At 46.9% G+C, this 15,783-nt stretch overlaps 2 protein-coding genes and 1 long non-coding RNA gene across 3 annotated transcripts in view; all 3 read left to right on the top strand.

Annotated features, from left to right (window-relative positions):
• The window catches only part of LOC134503355 (angiopoietin-2-like), a 37,938-nt gene extending 32,095 nt beyond the window's left edge, over window positions 1-5,843 (top strand). Inside the window, exons 6-9 of the mRNA XM_063312141.1 lie at window positions 298-399; window positions 1,347-1,513; window positions 2,649-2,779; window positions 4,645-5,843. Coding sequence (XP_063168211.1) covers window positions 298-399; window positions 1,347-1,513; window positions 2,649-2,779; window positions 4,645-4,829 — 585 coding nt within the window. The 3' untranslated portion in view covers window positions 4,830-5,843. The remainder of the gene's footprint in view (window positions 1-297; window positions 400-1,346; window positions 1,514-2,648; window positions 2,780-4,644) is intronic.
• The window catches only part of LOC134503360 (uncharacterized), a 209,110-nt gene that overhangs the window by 70,118 nt on the left and 123,209 nt on the right, over window positions 1-15,783 (top strand). The window lies entirely within an intron of this gene.
• The window catches only part of LOC134503354 (xylan 1,4-beta-xylosidase-like), a 34,919-nt gene continuing 33,506 nt past the window's right edge, over window positions 14,371-15,783 (top strand). Inside the window, exon 1 of the mRNA XM_063312140.1 lies at window positions 14,371-14,525. Coding sequence (XP_063168210.1) covers window positions 14,376-14,525 — 150 coding nt within the window. The 5' untranslated portion in view covers window positions 14,371-14,375. The remainder of the gene's footprint in view (window positions 14,526-15,783) is intronic.

Genomic DNA, 15,783 nt, shown 5'->3' with positions numbered 1-15,783 from the left:
ATAATTTGGGCACTACCACTAAGAAGGACCTGTTTCCAATACTCATGTCTCCCACATTCAGCAAGCAGGGACCTCCAGAGAATGACACTAGAAACTGCCTTAGCTGATTGACAGGAAAAAGAAGATGGTAGTTTAGATGTCTTTGTCATGTCAGGACAAAAATGTCCCACTCACTGTTCTTTTTTTAAATTAAATCTGAAAGAAAACTGTGGTCAGTGGAGTTTCCCATGTGCTGATCCTGTTGCTCTCCAAGCTGGGGGAAACTGGACTTCCATTAATGTTCTGCCATTCTTCCAGGTGCTCTGTGACATGGAGACCAATGGAGGAGGCTGGACTGTTATCCAACACCGGAAAGATGGTTCTGTGGATTTCCAACGCACCTGGAAGGAATATAAACAGGTAAGAATTGATATAAGGCCCCCTGGCTGAATGGGATGGATGAACCCAGTCTGGAGGCTAAATCCTATGAAGAACAGCTAAAGGAACTAGGCATGTTTAGCTTAATGAAGAGAAGACTGAGAAGAGACATGATAGCAGTCTTCCCATACTTGAAGGGCTGCCACAGGGAAGAGGGCATTGATTTATTCTCCATGGCACCTGTGGGTAAAACAAGAAGCAATGGGTGGAAGGTCACCAGAAGGAGATCCAACCTGGAAACAGGGAGGAATTTCCTGACAGCGAGAACGGTTAAGCAGTGGGACAGCTTGCCTCCCAGAGTTGTGGGTGCTCCATCACTGGAGGTTCTCAAGAAAAGATTAGACATTTGTCCAAGATGGTATGAGGACTCCTGCCTTGGGCTTAGGCAGGGGGTTGGACTAGAAGACCTCCAAGATCCCTTCCAACCTAATGTTTCTATGATTCTATGAATTGGATCCAGATGAATTTTTTGCCCATTGAAAACTAGATGTCCTGGAGAAGATAGGGCAAGAAGCATTCTTCCTATTTTCTAGTTCTCTCTATGCAGGCAGAAAAATCCATCAGTTGAACTTCCACCGCAGTCAAAAGGGGCACAACTCCGTCATAGCAAGGGCTGGGCTTCTGTTCAATTTCTGAAAGGTTACCAGGTGTTTTCTGGGTCAAAGCCTTGTGACTCTGGGCCAGCTGTCTCTACAGTGGCACTGAAGCCACCAGACTTTATGTAGCTCATATACGGAAACCTTGTGGCACTTAACTGTAGATCTTGTGGAGCCCCAACCTCCAGCGCCCCTCACCTTTAACCATGTTGTCTGGGACTGCTGGCCAACTTGTCCAGCAACATCTGAAACCAACCAGCTCCTCACTCCAGTGAAGTCTGTGCAACATTTCGTAGCCGGCCTTTTCCAATGTCCTCTCACACTTTCTGACAGGGCTTTGGGTCCCCACCTGGAGAGTACTGGCTGGGCAACGATGCCATCCACTTGCTCACCACAGAGAACCGCTATTCCCTCCGGATCAAGCTCCAAGACTGGGAAAACAATGAGGCTTATTCTGCCTTCGAGCACTTCCAAGTAGGCTCTGAGGAGCAGAATTACCGGTGAGCCTTTTCATGGAACATCTGTGGTCCCTTTGCCTGGCTGTTTGTTGATCTAAGCCAGCTTTCCTAAACCTGGAATCCTCCCCCAACAGATGTGTGGCCTTCAACTCCTAAAATTCCCCATGGCCACTGCTGAGAATTCTGGGAGTTGATCGTCATACCTGGAAAGCAGTCCAAATCTTACGCATTCTCACATAAGAAGATCATTTGGTGTATGGTTTGGGCCAACTGTAATTACCAAAAAACCTTTAGGGTTTTATGTACATCCTGTGGGGCGTCTTGATGGTTGTGAGCATTCTGTTTCCAACCCTTGCACTATATCAAGCTATAACAGGGTGTGTGTGTGTGTGTGTGTGTGTGTACACACAGGATTTGGTTTCCACCAGGGAGTGACTTGAGCTCATGTAGCACTTGAGGAGTTCTCTGAAGTTTGAATTCCAGCCCATCTCACTGCTGCACCAACTAATTTGGGTGGAAACGAACATGGAATTTCCCAAGCTAGATAGACCAGTTTTTCCCAAGCTGGCACCTTCAGTGATGGCTGGGAATTCAGGCAGTTGTAGTCCCACATGCCAGGGAAGTGTGCTAATTGGGGAAGGCTGGTGTACCCCAACAGAACAAGAGAAGAGAAAAAGGAGAAGAAATGAACAGTGGCCTCTTTAGAGGCTGATTTCAGTGGCAGCTCCATGAGCCAGGAAGTTCCTGAAATAAAATCAAATTCTAGTCTCCCTCCAACTTTCACTAGTCTTGGCCTACTGCAGAAGTGCCTTCTCTGACCTTTTGTTTCTAACCTGGCTTTCAGCCAGTCAGGGAGGAGAGTCGCTCCCACACCTCTGGTAGAACCCAAAATCCAAATCAGCTGAAGCCTCTCCTCTCTTTAAAAGCCCACCCGAGAGGGCAGCTTTCTTGCTCCCAATGGGTTCCTCATAGTTTATTTTTTCAAGGACCGTCCATTCACCTGGATTGACCACTCAGGCCTTCCTTTAACTCTTTCAGTGCCTGAATCTCTTAGGATTGAATTTCTCCCCATTCCTGTACAAGCAACAGCAAATAAGCATCCTGGGCTTCCGGTCTGAGAGAAGAATCAGATGGTGAATCATGGCTGATGGTAGCTTCTTTGCTCTACCCTTGGCAGACTTTATGCAAGGAGATACAGTGGCACGGCTGGACGTACCAGCAGCCTCAGTCCCTTGGGAACCGATTTCAGCACCAAGGATGCTGACAACGACGGATGTGCGTGCAAGTGTGCCCAGATGGCAGGTGGAGGTAATGAGGGGAGGGTGGAGCATCATCCTTCTCTAGGTCTGCACTGCATATCATTCTAAGAATGGTCCAAGCAGGGGCATCGGTGGGGAGTGTCAAAAAAGTCAAGATGGTGTCTGCAGCTCTGCAAAGTAGGGGCTGGTTCACATGGTTGCAGACATCATCTTGGCTTTTCTGATATGTGCCCTCCCCTCCCGAATTGACCCTGAATCCAAAGATCTTTCTGAAGTTTAAGCAGGACACACCCTGCAAATTGCAAAGCCTGAGAGCCATGATGAAAGAATGTATTAAAGGTGGAATAAACTGCATATTTTAGCCAAGGTTTATAGTGACTACTGGTGGCTAAGGTTAAGGGGGCATGGCCAGAAGTTCACACTGAAGGAGCCAGGAGCCAGTAAGTAACTACCAGGAAATTTCCTGATTCCAGGCCAATATATTTCCGTTAGGCAGAAATCACTAGTTGGTGCTAGTGTGCAAATTTCCCCCTCTATTTCTCAGATTATTGCACCGGCTGGCTTCACATGCTACATGAAGCCACAGTTTGCTTAATCCAGGACAAACACACGTTGGGTTGGGTTGGGTGGGGTTCACACATCATCTTAAACTGTAACCATGCTTTACGTACCATGGTTGTTAGGTTTGTAAACAACACTGTTATGTGTCAGCCCTCCCACGTAAACCAGACAGGAAGCACAACCAGATGAGCCACTTCTGTTAGGCTACATTAACAGAATCTTGCAAGTCTGAAAGTACAACTCTCCCGCTCTCCCTATTTACCACTTAACCAGTTATGGTGGGTCCTAAGTTTCTGTCTCTGCTTGTTACTCAGTTGCAGGCTCCTCCCTCTTTTATCAAATCGTTCCCTAGGCAGCATCTCTTCCCTCTGTCTTCCAAGGTCATTCTCACATTCCATTACACTATGCCGGTGGTGTCCCAGTCAGGACAGCAGTCACAGTAGCACAGTCAAAGCCCTTCCATTTTGTACGTGTGTGTGATGTGCGTGTGATATTGACCCACATACAAAAGGACTTCGATCCGGCTGCTGCAACTGCCACCTTGAGATTTTCAACCCCCTGCAGATGCTGCTTCTAGAAGCCAAAACCAAGCACACCATATCATGGCTTAGCAAAGCATGAGCATCCCATCTGGGGCTTGCCCTAACATTTGGAGGAACAAAGCAACCACTTGACCAGCAGATCATGGGGCAGTGAGTTGGTGCAAACCTTTACTCCTTTCCTTCATAATTTGCTGCTCAGAGTAGCTGGTCTAAAGAGGGGACCTCCCTGTAACGGCTTGTTAGAAGAGCTGACTGCCCCCAAATGGGCTGCCACAAATGGTGCCTATAGGCAGCTGGATGGAGGGAATAGCAGGGTGATGGATGGAGGAAGTGTGGGGAGAAGTGACAGGTCCTTCCCCCACATTAAGCAGAACCCACCTCTCCTGCCTCCTGCCAAATAACACATGCTCATGGGATGCCCCCATTCTGAACTCAGTTGAGAAATTCTCTGAAGTTTGAATTCCAGCCCAACTCATTCAGGTAGAAACCAACATGGAATTTCCAATGCTAGATAGACCGGTCTTTCCCAACCTGGCACCTTCAATGATGGCTGAGAATTGGGGCAGTTGTAGTCCCACATGCCAGGGAATTGTGCTGGGTTGGAGAAGGCTGGCATTTCCTAACCCTATGGAGAGAGACTCAGTTAGATAGACCAGTGATGCGACTCAAAACTTGCTTAGTCCAAACTGTTCTGCAGACGTTTCTTAGAAAGATAGGAGAACAATCTCTTTTCACGTTTGGGCCAAACGCTGTTAATCCTAATTATTCCTTCTTTCCCTTTTTGCTTTTCCCCCTTCTCTGCCTCCTTCAGGCTGGTGGTTTGATGCTTGTGGACCTTCTAACCTGAATGGCATCTACTACCCTCCCAATCCCGCCACAATCAGATACAATGGCATGAAATGGCACTACTGGAAAGGGCCCAGCCATAGCCTCAAGGTGAGCACCATGATGATCCGCCCAGTGGATTTCAAAGAGGAGCAAGGGGAGGCGCTGTGAGTGGTCAGACGGCAGAGGAGAGGAGACCCCCTCCAGAAGGCTCAGCCTGTGGTCCTCTCCAGGCCTGCACAAGTTTGGTGGAAGACTGCAAGTCCTAGCATCTGGATCTAAATCTCCCCTGGATAGATTTTTTTTTAATCTGCATGGCTCACAGTCCGTTATGGAAGGTTCACCCAACATCTGGACAGTGTTGCCTTTTGTTGCTTTAATGGGGAAAAACACAATTAGACCACGGGGGAGTCAAATGCACATCGCTAAAGGCGTGGATGGTTTTTATTCTATTTCTGCAGATCCAGGGCAGGAGATGGCCCTGCCATTTGTATATAGCATTTGTTCCAAAAGATGGCGGTGTGATTTTAAGAGTCCCTGGGGGAGTTCAGAAATAGGGTTTGGGGGTTGATGGGAATTGCCTACCCTTGATTTAGGCAGAAGGACCAAAACACAAAACTGTAACTCTCCATTGATGGGGATGTTTGGGGGTGGGGGCTGATGGCAACATCGACAATGGCATTCCTTCTCCTCCCACCGTTCCTTCCACCGAACCCCCAAAGTGTGACGCATGTGCACTAGGATCTCATGCAATTGTACCTTTTAGCACCAGAATTCAGGAATTCCAAGGAATTGTAACTTGATGAACAAAGATACTGTGTGTGTTGTGTGTGTCTGTGTCTGTGCAGTGCAGGTCTTTCTGTTAGACCTGCAGGTCTGTGATTCTCAGGGGAAACAGATATGCAAATTAGTTACCAATTTTACCAATTAGTTACCAATTTTCTAGCAAATTATATCTGCACCATTGCTCTCTTGGAGCAATTGGCTGAGCTGAACTCATGAAACCTCTTCTGAAAAGCCTAATTCCAAGTAGCTGTTGTGTTCATTGTTTTTTAAAAAAATACTGGGATTACAATATTACAATTGAGGGACGATAGATCCTTGGGACTGTTTTAAAGTGCAAGAATTTCATATACGGTATTGTTCTTTTTGAATTGTAAAAAAAATAAAGGATTGAATAAAACACCTGTCTGCCTTTTCATAAATACCATTGTGTTTTCAGGAGTGAACCAAGGGTGGGGAAGGGTGTGGAAGGAAAAAGAGACATCAAAGCGCATCCTGGGATGAACTACCCATAAACCTTGGTTGACCTCAAAAAGCTGATTGGGGCTGTTACTGTATGGATGGGAGACCACCTGGGGATTTCCAGGATTGTAGATTAGACAGGAAAGAGGGAAAAATCTCCCCCTGCCCCATAGGCAATATGAAATGCATTTGCTTACAATGGAAGACCTCACAAGTGTGAATGCTCCATTCCACAAGCATCAACAATGGAAAAGCAAAAGAATATATAAAAAGGTTGCATCCCTCTTATTGCACTTGGAGAAGCGGGGTGACAGCTACAGGATAAGTACCAGCTATTCTTAGCCTTTTTAAAAGTTTATATCAGTGTTTTTTTGAACTTGGCAACTTTAAGATGGGTGGACTTCAACTCCCAGAATTCCCCAGCCAGTTGCTACGTTTGAAAAACACTACTTTATATCAAGGTGAGGAGTATTGGGTGGGGTGGGGTGGGGTGGGGTGGGGTGGGGGGCTAAATGGATGGAAGGGAAGGACTGGGGCAGATGCACTATTGATACAAAATGTGTGTTCAAGGGCATAGTTTCCCAGTTTCTTAAGAGGGAAAATTGGGGGTTTAAAGAGAAACTGTAATAAGTCTGTTCTAGGAATTACAATGGTTTAATGAGCATCCTCAGCCTTGCAAGAAATGGTGCCACAAACATTGCAGTATTGTGGTTTGAACTGGCTTGGAAAAGTGCGGCCCTGATGCTGAATTGGACGCCTCTCAGTTTTAACTGGTGGGGGAAAACGATTTCTAGGGAGGGAGGGAGGGAGGGAGGGAGGGAGGAAAAGTGAAAGAGAGTGAAAAGGAAGGGAGGGAGGAAGGGTGAAAAGAGGGGAGGGGAGGGGAGGAAGGGTGAAAAGAGGGGAGGGGAGGGGAGGAAAGTTAGTTTTGCATTTTAAGTAATACCGCTTTCCATTTTAAGGGCAGGAAGAAATAAGCTGGGTGGGATGCAGATTCTTTGATGGAGCAAGCAGGGATGCTGGGAAGAGAAGACTTTCTCACCAGAGGTCTCAGCTGATTGCTGATGGAGGCCTGCTCAGTATAAAGAGAGGGCATCTGCAGCCCTCAGCCTGCAGACTGCTGGCCCACCTTACGCAAAAAAGTCTATATATAATCGTAATTAGGCTCCCTTAATAAGAAGCAAAAAGGCTGCGCTTCCAGTACAGAAAACGGAGATAAATCCTCTGCTGATAAAATGAATGGATCTGTCCAGGAAAAGGCCCATAAAAGGGAAAAAGAAAAAGAAAATTAGAGTCTGGGAGGAACAGCATAAAGCTGCTCAGAGTAAGAATTTAAAAAAAAACTTTTATGTAGTAATTTTAATCGTATATTTTCACATCGGGGTTTTGCATTTGGAGAAACATGACTGTCTATGAAATTTATGAACGTTGGCATGGTAGATGGGCAGTACAGGTTGTCCTTGCTCAACAACCATATATTTAGTGACGGTTCAGATTTACGACGATGCTGGAAAAACTAACTTACACCCGGCCCGCACACTTATGACCGTTGCAGCATCCCCATGATTATGTGATCATGGTTTGGGCACTTGGCAACTGGTTTGCATTTATGACTGTTGCAGTGACCCATGGTCATGTGATCGCCATTTTTTACTTTCCTGGCCGGCTTCCGGCAAGTGAAATCAATGGGAACCACGTGATTTGCTTAATGACCATGTGGTTCACTTAACAACCGCCACAAAAAGGTGGTAAAATTGGGTTGCATTTGCTTAATGACCTCTTCACTTAGCAACCAAAATTCTGGTCCCAATGGTGATCATTAAGCAAGGACAACCTGTAAGTAGCCAAGAGTTCCTTTTGGGAAGAGGAGAAGAAAAGGTATTTTGATGGCAGGCACAATTCCTCTCTAAAGTCTCTTTCAGCATTGTTCTTCCTGAGCCTATGACTTACTCCTAAAGGTCAGAGGTCTCAGTTCAGTCTTTGAGACTTACCAGTAAAGGCTGACATGACCCAACCCTTTCTGTAGAACCGACAAGGCACTCTGAGATTGACCTCTTACACAAAAGGCTGGACTGGCCTGCAGTATTTCCAACCATCTACCCACTCCAACATCCCTACTGGTTTTCCAGGATGTGTTGTGTTTGTTGGCAAAGGCAGACAAACCCATTTTTTTGCTGTCTGTGCAAGCAATAGCAGCCAGTTTTTTTCCAGCTAAAAAACCGTTTTTGCTGACTAATCCCCAACAGGTTGAAGGAACTCTGGACTACTCAAAATGATGCACATCTGAAAAGGGGCCTTGTAAAAACATTCTGAGTATACATTTTCCTAACTGGACCACCGCCTGTTTCAAAGTTGCTGGGTTTTTTTTAATTATTTGGGGTGGGGAAGAAAATATGGTATTTTAGAAAAAACAAAGAATGTGAAAAAAATCTATTGTGAAGGCCAGTTCAAACAAACAAATAAAACCATCTAGCAACTCGCAAACTCTGCAAAAGAATTTAATTCACCCTTCTTCAAGATGGTGCTTTCCAGATGTGCAGGATTACAACCATCATTTTCAGCCAGGGCATTCCTGGCCCTGCAGGCTGAGAGTGAAGAAATCTGCAGCGTAATGTCATAGGGAAGATGCCAACTTGAAGAAAATTGGCCTTTCTGTGCAAATGAATCTGCAGTCTGATTATAGTTTTCTTTGTTTTTGATCCAGTTTTTTGAACTGGCAGACAACCAGTTTCTTAACCAAAATTGGTTGGTATAGCTCATCTTTAATGAAAGATATCCAGGTTTATTTCCCTTCGGGTAATGGACCCAGCCAGTTTGGTGTAGTGGTTAAGGCATCAGGCACCAAGCTAGAAACCGGGAGACGGTGAGTTCTGAGGCACAAAGGCAGCTGGGCAACCTTGGACTAGTCACTCTCTCTGAGCCCCAGGAAGGAGGCAATGGCCAACCACTTCTGAAAAACCTTGTCAAGAAAACTGTAGGGACTTGCCAAGGCAGGCACAAGGAATCAAAAACTGACCCGAAGGCATAAATAATAAAATAAAATAAAATAAAATAAGTAGAATATTCTGTAGGAACATACTTTCTTCTTTTAATGTTGTCTTATATAATTATTATAAATTATATAAGCTTTCCTGAATGCTTAAACTTGGCAAAAAGGCAGGGAAAGCTTTTTTTTTCCCCCTTGAAGAAATAAAATAGACTGAAGTAAGTAACATCACTTTGTTGTTTCTGCTATGGAGATTTACATAGGGTATGTTCTCTGAAACAGATGGTAATGGGAAAGTGGAAGCAAAATTTGTAAGAATGGGGGTCGTGCATTGCTACCGATTCAGTCCATACTGTTTATTTTGATTAAAGATCAGAGATCTGAATCAGATCAGAAATAAACAAACGACAGCTATATGGCAAGGGAAGAAACCAAGGATGAAGTATGAATACTTACAAGATGCCAAAGAACAAGGAGGGTTAGGATTACCTGATTTGAAATTATATTTTGATGCAGGTTGTTTGCTTTGGATGAAGGAATGGGTGATGTTGAAGAATACGAAATTATTGGACTTGGAGAAATATGACTTGAGATTCGGGTGGCGTGCTTGTTTGTGGTGTTATTTGTGTTTATATCTGTGTCGAAGAGGGTCAGAAGTCATTTCTTTTGCACTTCTTTGTAATTACTTCTGCGCTTTTTTAGTTCGTCTTTTTTCTTCTAGTCTTTCTTTCAATCCTTTCTATTCTTTGTATTTTATCTGTATTTTTGAAACTTTAATCAAGTTTTATGAAAAAACAAATAAATGAATGACAGCTGAAAAAGCCTCATCTCTCCTTTGTTGTTACACAGTCCAAGTCAGTTTGATGAATTCTCTAATAATTTTCTTTTATCACAGAAGAACAGTTCTGTTATACATAATGTTGCAAAGTTACCCAGGGCTGCTGTAAACATCTGCAAACAGCTGTCCTCAGGTTCCATTGAGTAAAGTGTTCACATGGGTCTATTTAGACAATTTTTACATTATTTAAAGCTACTTTCTTCTCTTTCAGAAGCAGTCTACTAGCCCCTTTTCAGGCTAACACATTTTACTGAAAGGCCCAAGTTTTTGTTCAGCATCCTACGCCAAACGGTTTAATATAGTTTGACCACTCTAGTGGGGCCATGGGTATTCCTCACCAAATGGATCCCACCGTGGACATGGTTTTATTTATTTATTTGTTTGTCAAATTTATATAGCTGGCCATCTCACGGGAAGTGACTCTGGGTGGTGTACAATAATCAATCAATCAATGGTTAAGGCTAAAAGAAAAGTAATTTGCCAAGCACAAATTCAAGGACAACGCTATGCCTGGGTGGGCTTCCAGGCCTCTGAGCTATAGCCACTCAGCCTTTCTAATCTTTCCAACCCAACAGGATGCTGGAAAGAAATGGTGCAAAGGAAGTTGGGACTCTTAGCGATCTTTCAGCAGGATAACTGTCCCAAAATCAAAGAGAACTGGACCAAATTTAGCACGGTAGAAGAACCTTACAAAGGAAATACCAAGTTCAAAAGCAGGCCAGATGTGGTCAGGGGTTATGGAGAAAAACACTGCAGAAAAGCTCTCCCAGTGCATCCTGGCGGGAGAGGCAGATGGACCCTGGTTGCAAATGCTGTCCCTGGCTCCATCTGAAGCCCCCTCCCTCCTAGGCCACAGAAACCAGGGCAGAGCTTATGTAGCCCCCTCTGTGCCCCCCCAGCGCACCCAGAGAAGCAACTTGTTCCTTAGTTGCACAGAAGAAAATATAAATGCCTCCCCTCAGTCACTGCTGGTAAAGAGATTGGGGGGAAAATACCAGCAAAGCATGCTTCACACACATTCTCCTTCACGTGCTATTCTTTCCAGCTCAACAGAATGCTGGCATGAAATGTCGCAACGGGCCTTGGGAATCTCTTTCGGCCCATCCATCCATCAGCAGGGTAACTCTGAAAGCAGAACAAGAGTAGACATAATGTGTGTGTGGGGGGGGGGGTAGAGAAGTCAGAGAAAGAAAGGTTTTCTGAATTCAGTTAGAGAAAAAACACTGAAAAGACACACACACGCACACATACAACTAGGGAAGGAGCAGCCTTTTACTGCCAGTAAAAAGTTAAGCAAGGATTCCAGAAGTATTCTTTGGAATCCAACAGAAGGTTGGGCAAAAATTACACAAAGGACCTCCAAACTGGGTTTTCTGTGAGAACCACTGCAGGATAGCTTGCCAAACCCAACCAGACAGGAGCAAATTTGGGGTGGCAGGGCAATCAACCAAAAGGATGAGTGGTTTTGAAAATGGAGCTGCAAAGAAAAAAAATCCAGGAAAACACTTCCCCAGGATATTCCCATGGAAGACACAGTCGCGCTGCACCAGCCACCCACTTCCTTCCCAGGGAGGGCTCTTGCTTGCCCGGTTTAAGTTCTCAGGCTTGCCTTGAAGTTCTTAAAGGCAAAAGACTTGCTTTTCCCAGAACAACCAGTTTGCAGGACCGACCTTTCCTTTTGCCAACACGCCAGGTTACGACATAGCATGAGACCAGCATTATTTCACCACCTTGGAATGCCCAGGAGATGCCTTGGGAGATGGCATGGCTTGGCTGACTTATCTGGGTGGAGAAGTTAAATAGGCTGGGAGCTGGTTAGAGGTTGGAGGAGAGACCACGAAGAAAGCCCACAACTGGATTTTAAAAAAAATGTCCCAGAAGATGGCAGAGGCAAAGCACCTTTTTTACATCACGCCAAGGAAACTGCGCGGTTGGGTCTGTGAAGTCGGCAAGAACTGGGTTGGATTTCGCGCGTCTTCCCGGTTGAGCTGGGTGGGCGAGTTTACCTGTCCGCACCTGTCGGAGATGCGGCGTTAGGGACGCCCGGCGGGGCTCAGGCCGGTGGGTGAGCGGGTTCCGCCCTCTAGTGGACGAGCCGGGAAGAGCAGCGCGGCGGCGCCGGAGAAGAAGGGCGGTCTTTCCGCTCGGCTCCGACCAGCTGAGCGGAGCAGGGCGGGGCCGGGCCGCCTGCAACGGGGACGCGCCGCCTCCGCCCCCAAGGCCCGCTATTCCGGGGCCGCGGACGCGGGAAGCCCGCCCGTCGAGGAGGGAGGAAGCGGCGGCAGCGGTTTCCTTGGGCGCAGGAGGAGCCGGCAGCTGCGCCGTTGCTCCCGCTTGCGCTCCAGACCGCGGCCCGTGTGCGGGAGGCGGACTCAGCCTGCCCCGCGGGGCTCCGGGGGCGGGCAGCGGCCTCGGGATCGCCCGTGCGCGACAGCTCCGCGCTTGCAGCAGACGCGGGCGGACGCGGCCGGGTGCAGGAGCGGCTGGGCAGAGGGATCGCGGGACGGAGGAGCAGGTAAGGCGAGGGCGGTGGGAAGGGGAGAGGCAAGGCGACCTGCTTCGCCCTCTCTCCGAGCCGCCGCCGCGACGGACTCTCGACCGCCTTGGGTTGGCTCCCTACCGTGGGTGGGGGGCGCGGAAGCCGGTTAGGAAGCAGGGGAAGCGGGCTCTTCGGGGTTGAATGCGGGGCGCAATCCCAGCCTCGCGTCGCAGCCTTGGAACCCGAAGACAAAACCTGGGAAGCGCACGTGTGTATCCAGATGAGTGGCTGGAGCAGAGGCCGGTCCAAGAGCGAAATGCTGTTTTTATAGCCAGAGGCTGCTGCCCGCGGGCATCCGCTTTTCCGGGAGCCGGAATGCGTTCAATACTCTTACTTCCGAGGGAGACCCGTTCTTGGCTTGGGGTCGTTGCTTTATTTAAGGGTTCGGCCAGACTCCTGCTTTTCAAGCGATTGGCTCAGGCCTGAAAGAGAAAATTAAAAGACTGGATTCAGCTTTGGATGGCTCACGGCTCTTGCAAAGTCTCCCTGCTGATAGATCCTTTTAGTGTCTGGAAGAAGCATTGAGTTCCTTTAACTCTGTGTCTCACCCCAGAATTCCCCAGCCAGCATGCTTTTGCAAACCCTAGGAAGTTGGCTGCAATTCTGGAAAGTGGTTGTTCTAGAGCATCCTTTCTTGACCTTTTGAGCCTGGAGGAACCCTCGAAATATTGTTCAGGCCTCCAGGAACCCCTGCACGTTCAGGCTCAAAGATAGGTCAAAAGTTACAAAACTGTGGTATTCGTTTTATGGGTAGCCCTGTGTTGTTGTTATTCGTTGCCGTCCAGTCCTTTACGACCCATGGCGACCCCATGTATAACAGAACGAAATGCTGTTTGGTCTCGCACCAGATGCCTGGCTGTTCCAGTGTTTGCATCCATTGTTGCGGTAACTGTATCAATCCAGCGCACTGAAGGTCTTCCTCTTTTTCTCTGGTCCTTGACTTTACCAAACATGATGTCCTTCTCAAGCAATCGGTCTTTCCTGACGATGTGCCCAAAGTATGGGAGTCTAAGCCTAGTTATCTTTGCCTCTAGGGAACATCCTGGTTGTATTTCTTCTAAAACCGATTTCTTTGTTCTTCTGGCAGTCCACGGTATTTTCAGTAATCTTCGCCAACACCACAATTCGAATGCATCAATTCTTCTTTGATCTTCCTTTTTTAATGTCCAACTCTCACAGGCATATGTGGCAATTGAGAAGACCATGGCGTGAGTCAGGCACACCTTTGCTTTTAAACTGATGTCTTTACTTTTTAGATAGGTCTTTGATGGCAGATTTTCCCATCCTTGTGTCCCATTTCCCCGATGAGATTGGTCTCAGTTGACCCAACATCTAAGTTTGGATTTGAACCTAGGTCATCCCACCAGAATATCAAATACTATGCCTTGGTGTCTTTCTGCAGTCTCTTTGTGACTCTTGGCTGGGTTCATAGATTGCAGTGATGCGTAGTTTGCTGAATAAGCCATAATGGCTGAATTCACATATCATGCTCAGTCAAAACCCAGCACTCCCCATTATGGTTTACTGCAAACTGTGTCATTTTGTCATGGTTTAGTGTAATGGGCTGAGATCACATAGTGTACTGAGTTATCATGTGGTTTAATTTTCACTTAGCATGATGTGAGAACCAGTGACTGCAGTTTGTGAGCCATAGTTTATGGTTTAATCTGTGCAAAGCCAATCATTTGTGATTAATTCAATGAGCCTTGGAGAAACAAACCTGTGTTTGAACAGTGTGTGAACAGGGACATGGTGGATGAATCCAGCCACTGTACACAGAATGAAAGCGGTGGTGCCAAGCTGGTGCTCCTGAATCTCTCTTGGGCCTTTCTCAATAAAGTATCAAAGACTCATTACATTACTCATTAACTTGGTTCTTGGGAAAGATTTTGGTCTTTTGTGAAGCTTTATGTAGAAACTGGTTAGTTCATAGATGGGAAGCCTCCAGGGAATGCCAGGGTGGAAGCTGGAGAACATCAGAAGAACATCTTGGAAGAAGGAACAGCAAGCCAGTTCCACAGTATGTCAAAAAAGACTACATGGATCATGCTCAGAGGCCTGTTCCCTGCACCACAAGCTCACAGCTGCATTTTCTTGGTTGCAGACAAAATGATGGCCTTTTGTCACCTTGCTGCCGTGCTGCTGTTGGCTGGGCTCTGCTGGGGATGGGACTTCCCTTTCAGGGATCCCACATTGCCTTGGGAGGAACGGCTGGACGATCTGATTAACAGGCTAACCCCAGAGGAGATGGTCCTGCAGGTACGAGAAAGACCTTGAATGGTTTGGTGGGGTTGATGGTCAGTGGGGCTTTGGAAGACCAGTCAGCAAGTCTTCATCGGTCAAACCAAACCATAATTGTGCATTTTCCATTGTGGACCCCCAGAGGCTTCTAGAAACTGAAAACTCACAGCCTTCGGCTGTTCTAGCTGCTCCTCCCAGCCCTGTCATCTGGAGTCCATTAGATGTCTCTTGTTGCTATGATCTCTTTGCTTCTGGGTCTTTGTCCACATCTGTAGGACAGCTCCTTTTGTGTACAAAACACCCCAAAAGCTCAAGCTCCACTCTTTGCACATGTGGCAGTATTGCTTGCAAACACAAAAGGGTGGGGCTTGTATCCCAGTGCCATGTCTGCCTCTTCCGACCCTTCCCTGTAGACCGTCCTGGTTGCCCTCTCTCAGTAGGGCACCAGGCAGTAGGGAAAAGAGGGGACAGTCAAGAGGGGGCAGGAATGGGGACGTTTGGGGGACTCTTTCTGTCTTGCTCGAAGTTGGTTGGTCTGCCCCTCCCTTCTCATCCCATTTAATCATCTCAGAAATTAAAATAAGGTGAAATAAGGGGACAGATGGGAAGACCCCAGGGCAGAAATAACCCCAGAAAGCAAGGAGGCAGACTCTGCCAGGATTGCCCAACTAGCTGGGCCCTGTAGAGCTGAAACTGTCTAGCCTGGGGGCAGCCATGTCGGCTGCTTCCTTGGGACAGCGAAGAGTTAAACCTGACAAATACAGAAAAATTAGCAAATGAGCAACAAAACCCCCATTCAATGTTTCTCAATATTTTTTGGACATTGCAAAGAGGAAACATGGGGCTGCTGTACCATAAGGTAAAAAATACATTTCCAAATGCTGCTGCAGGGAAATAGGGAAGAATTCTCCCTCTTCTGTCCCAAATAAAACAGTGGAGTTCTTCTGTTCCCCTCTTGTTGGAAATCCAGGGAGTAGTTAGTGTTGAAAATGGGGAGGGAGACACAGTGTCTGTGAAAGGGATTCAGGAAAAGAAGGGCTGATGGGGAGGACCAGCGCTGGAAGGGGATGCTAGTGGGTGAGGAGAGGGGAGGGATGAGCCCCCATCCCATGACACTCCCAGAACCCACCTCTGATGACACCCCCGTTAGGTCACTGGATTTAGCCTCCAAGGCCATGTGTATTTTGCACACCATGAAGCTGTGTTAGGTTAGGATTAGCTTAAGGGGGACAGGCAACTTTTATACTAGTTCTTATGGTTTCAGGCAAGATCCTTC

Source organism: Candoia aspera, chromosome 10 (assembly GCF_035149785.1).
Source record: "Candoia aspera isolate rCanAsp1 chromosome 10, rCanAsp1.hap2, whole genome shotgun sequence".
NCBI classification, from domain to species: domain Eukaryota; kingdom Metazoa; phylum Chordata; class Lepidosauria; order Squamata; family Boidae; genus Candoia; species Candoia aspera.
Note: the sequence above shows the minus strand (reverse complement) of the source record. Positions and strands in the feature narration are given on the sequence as shown.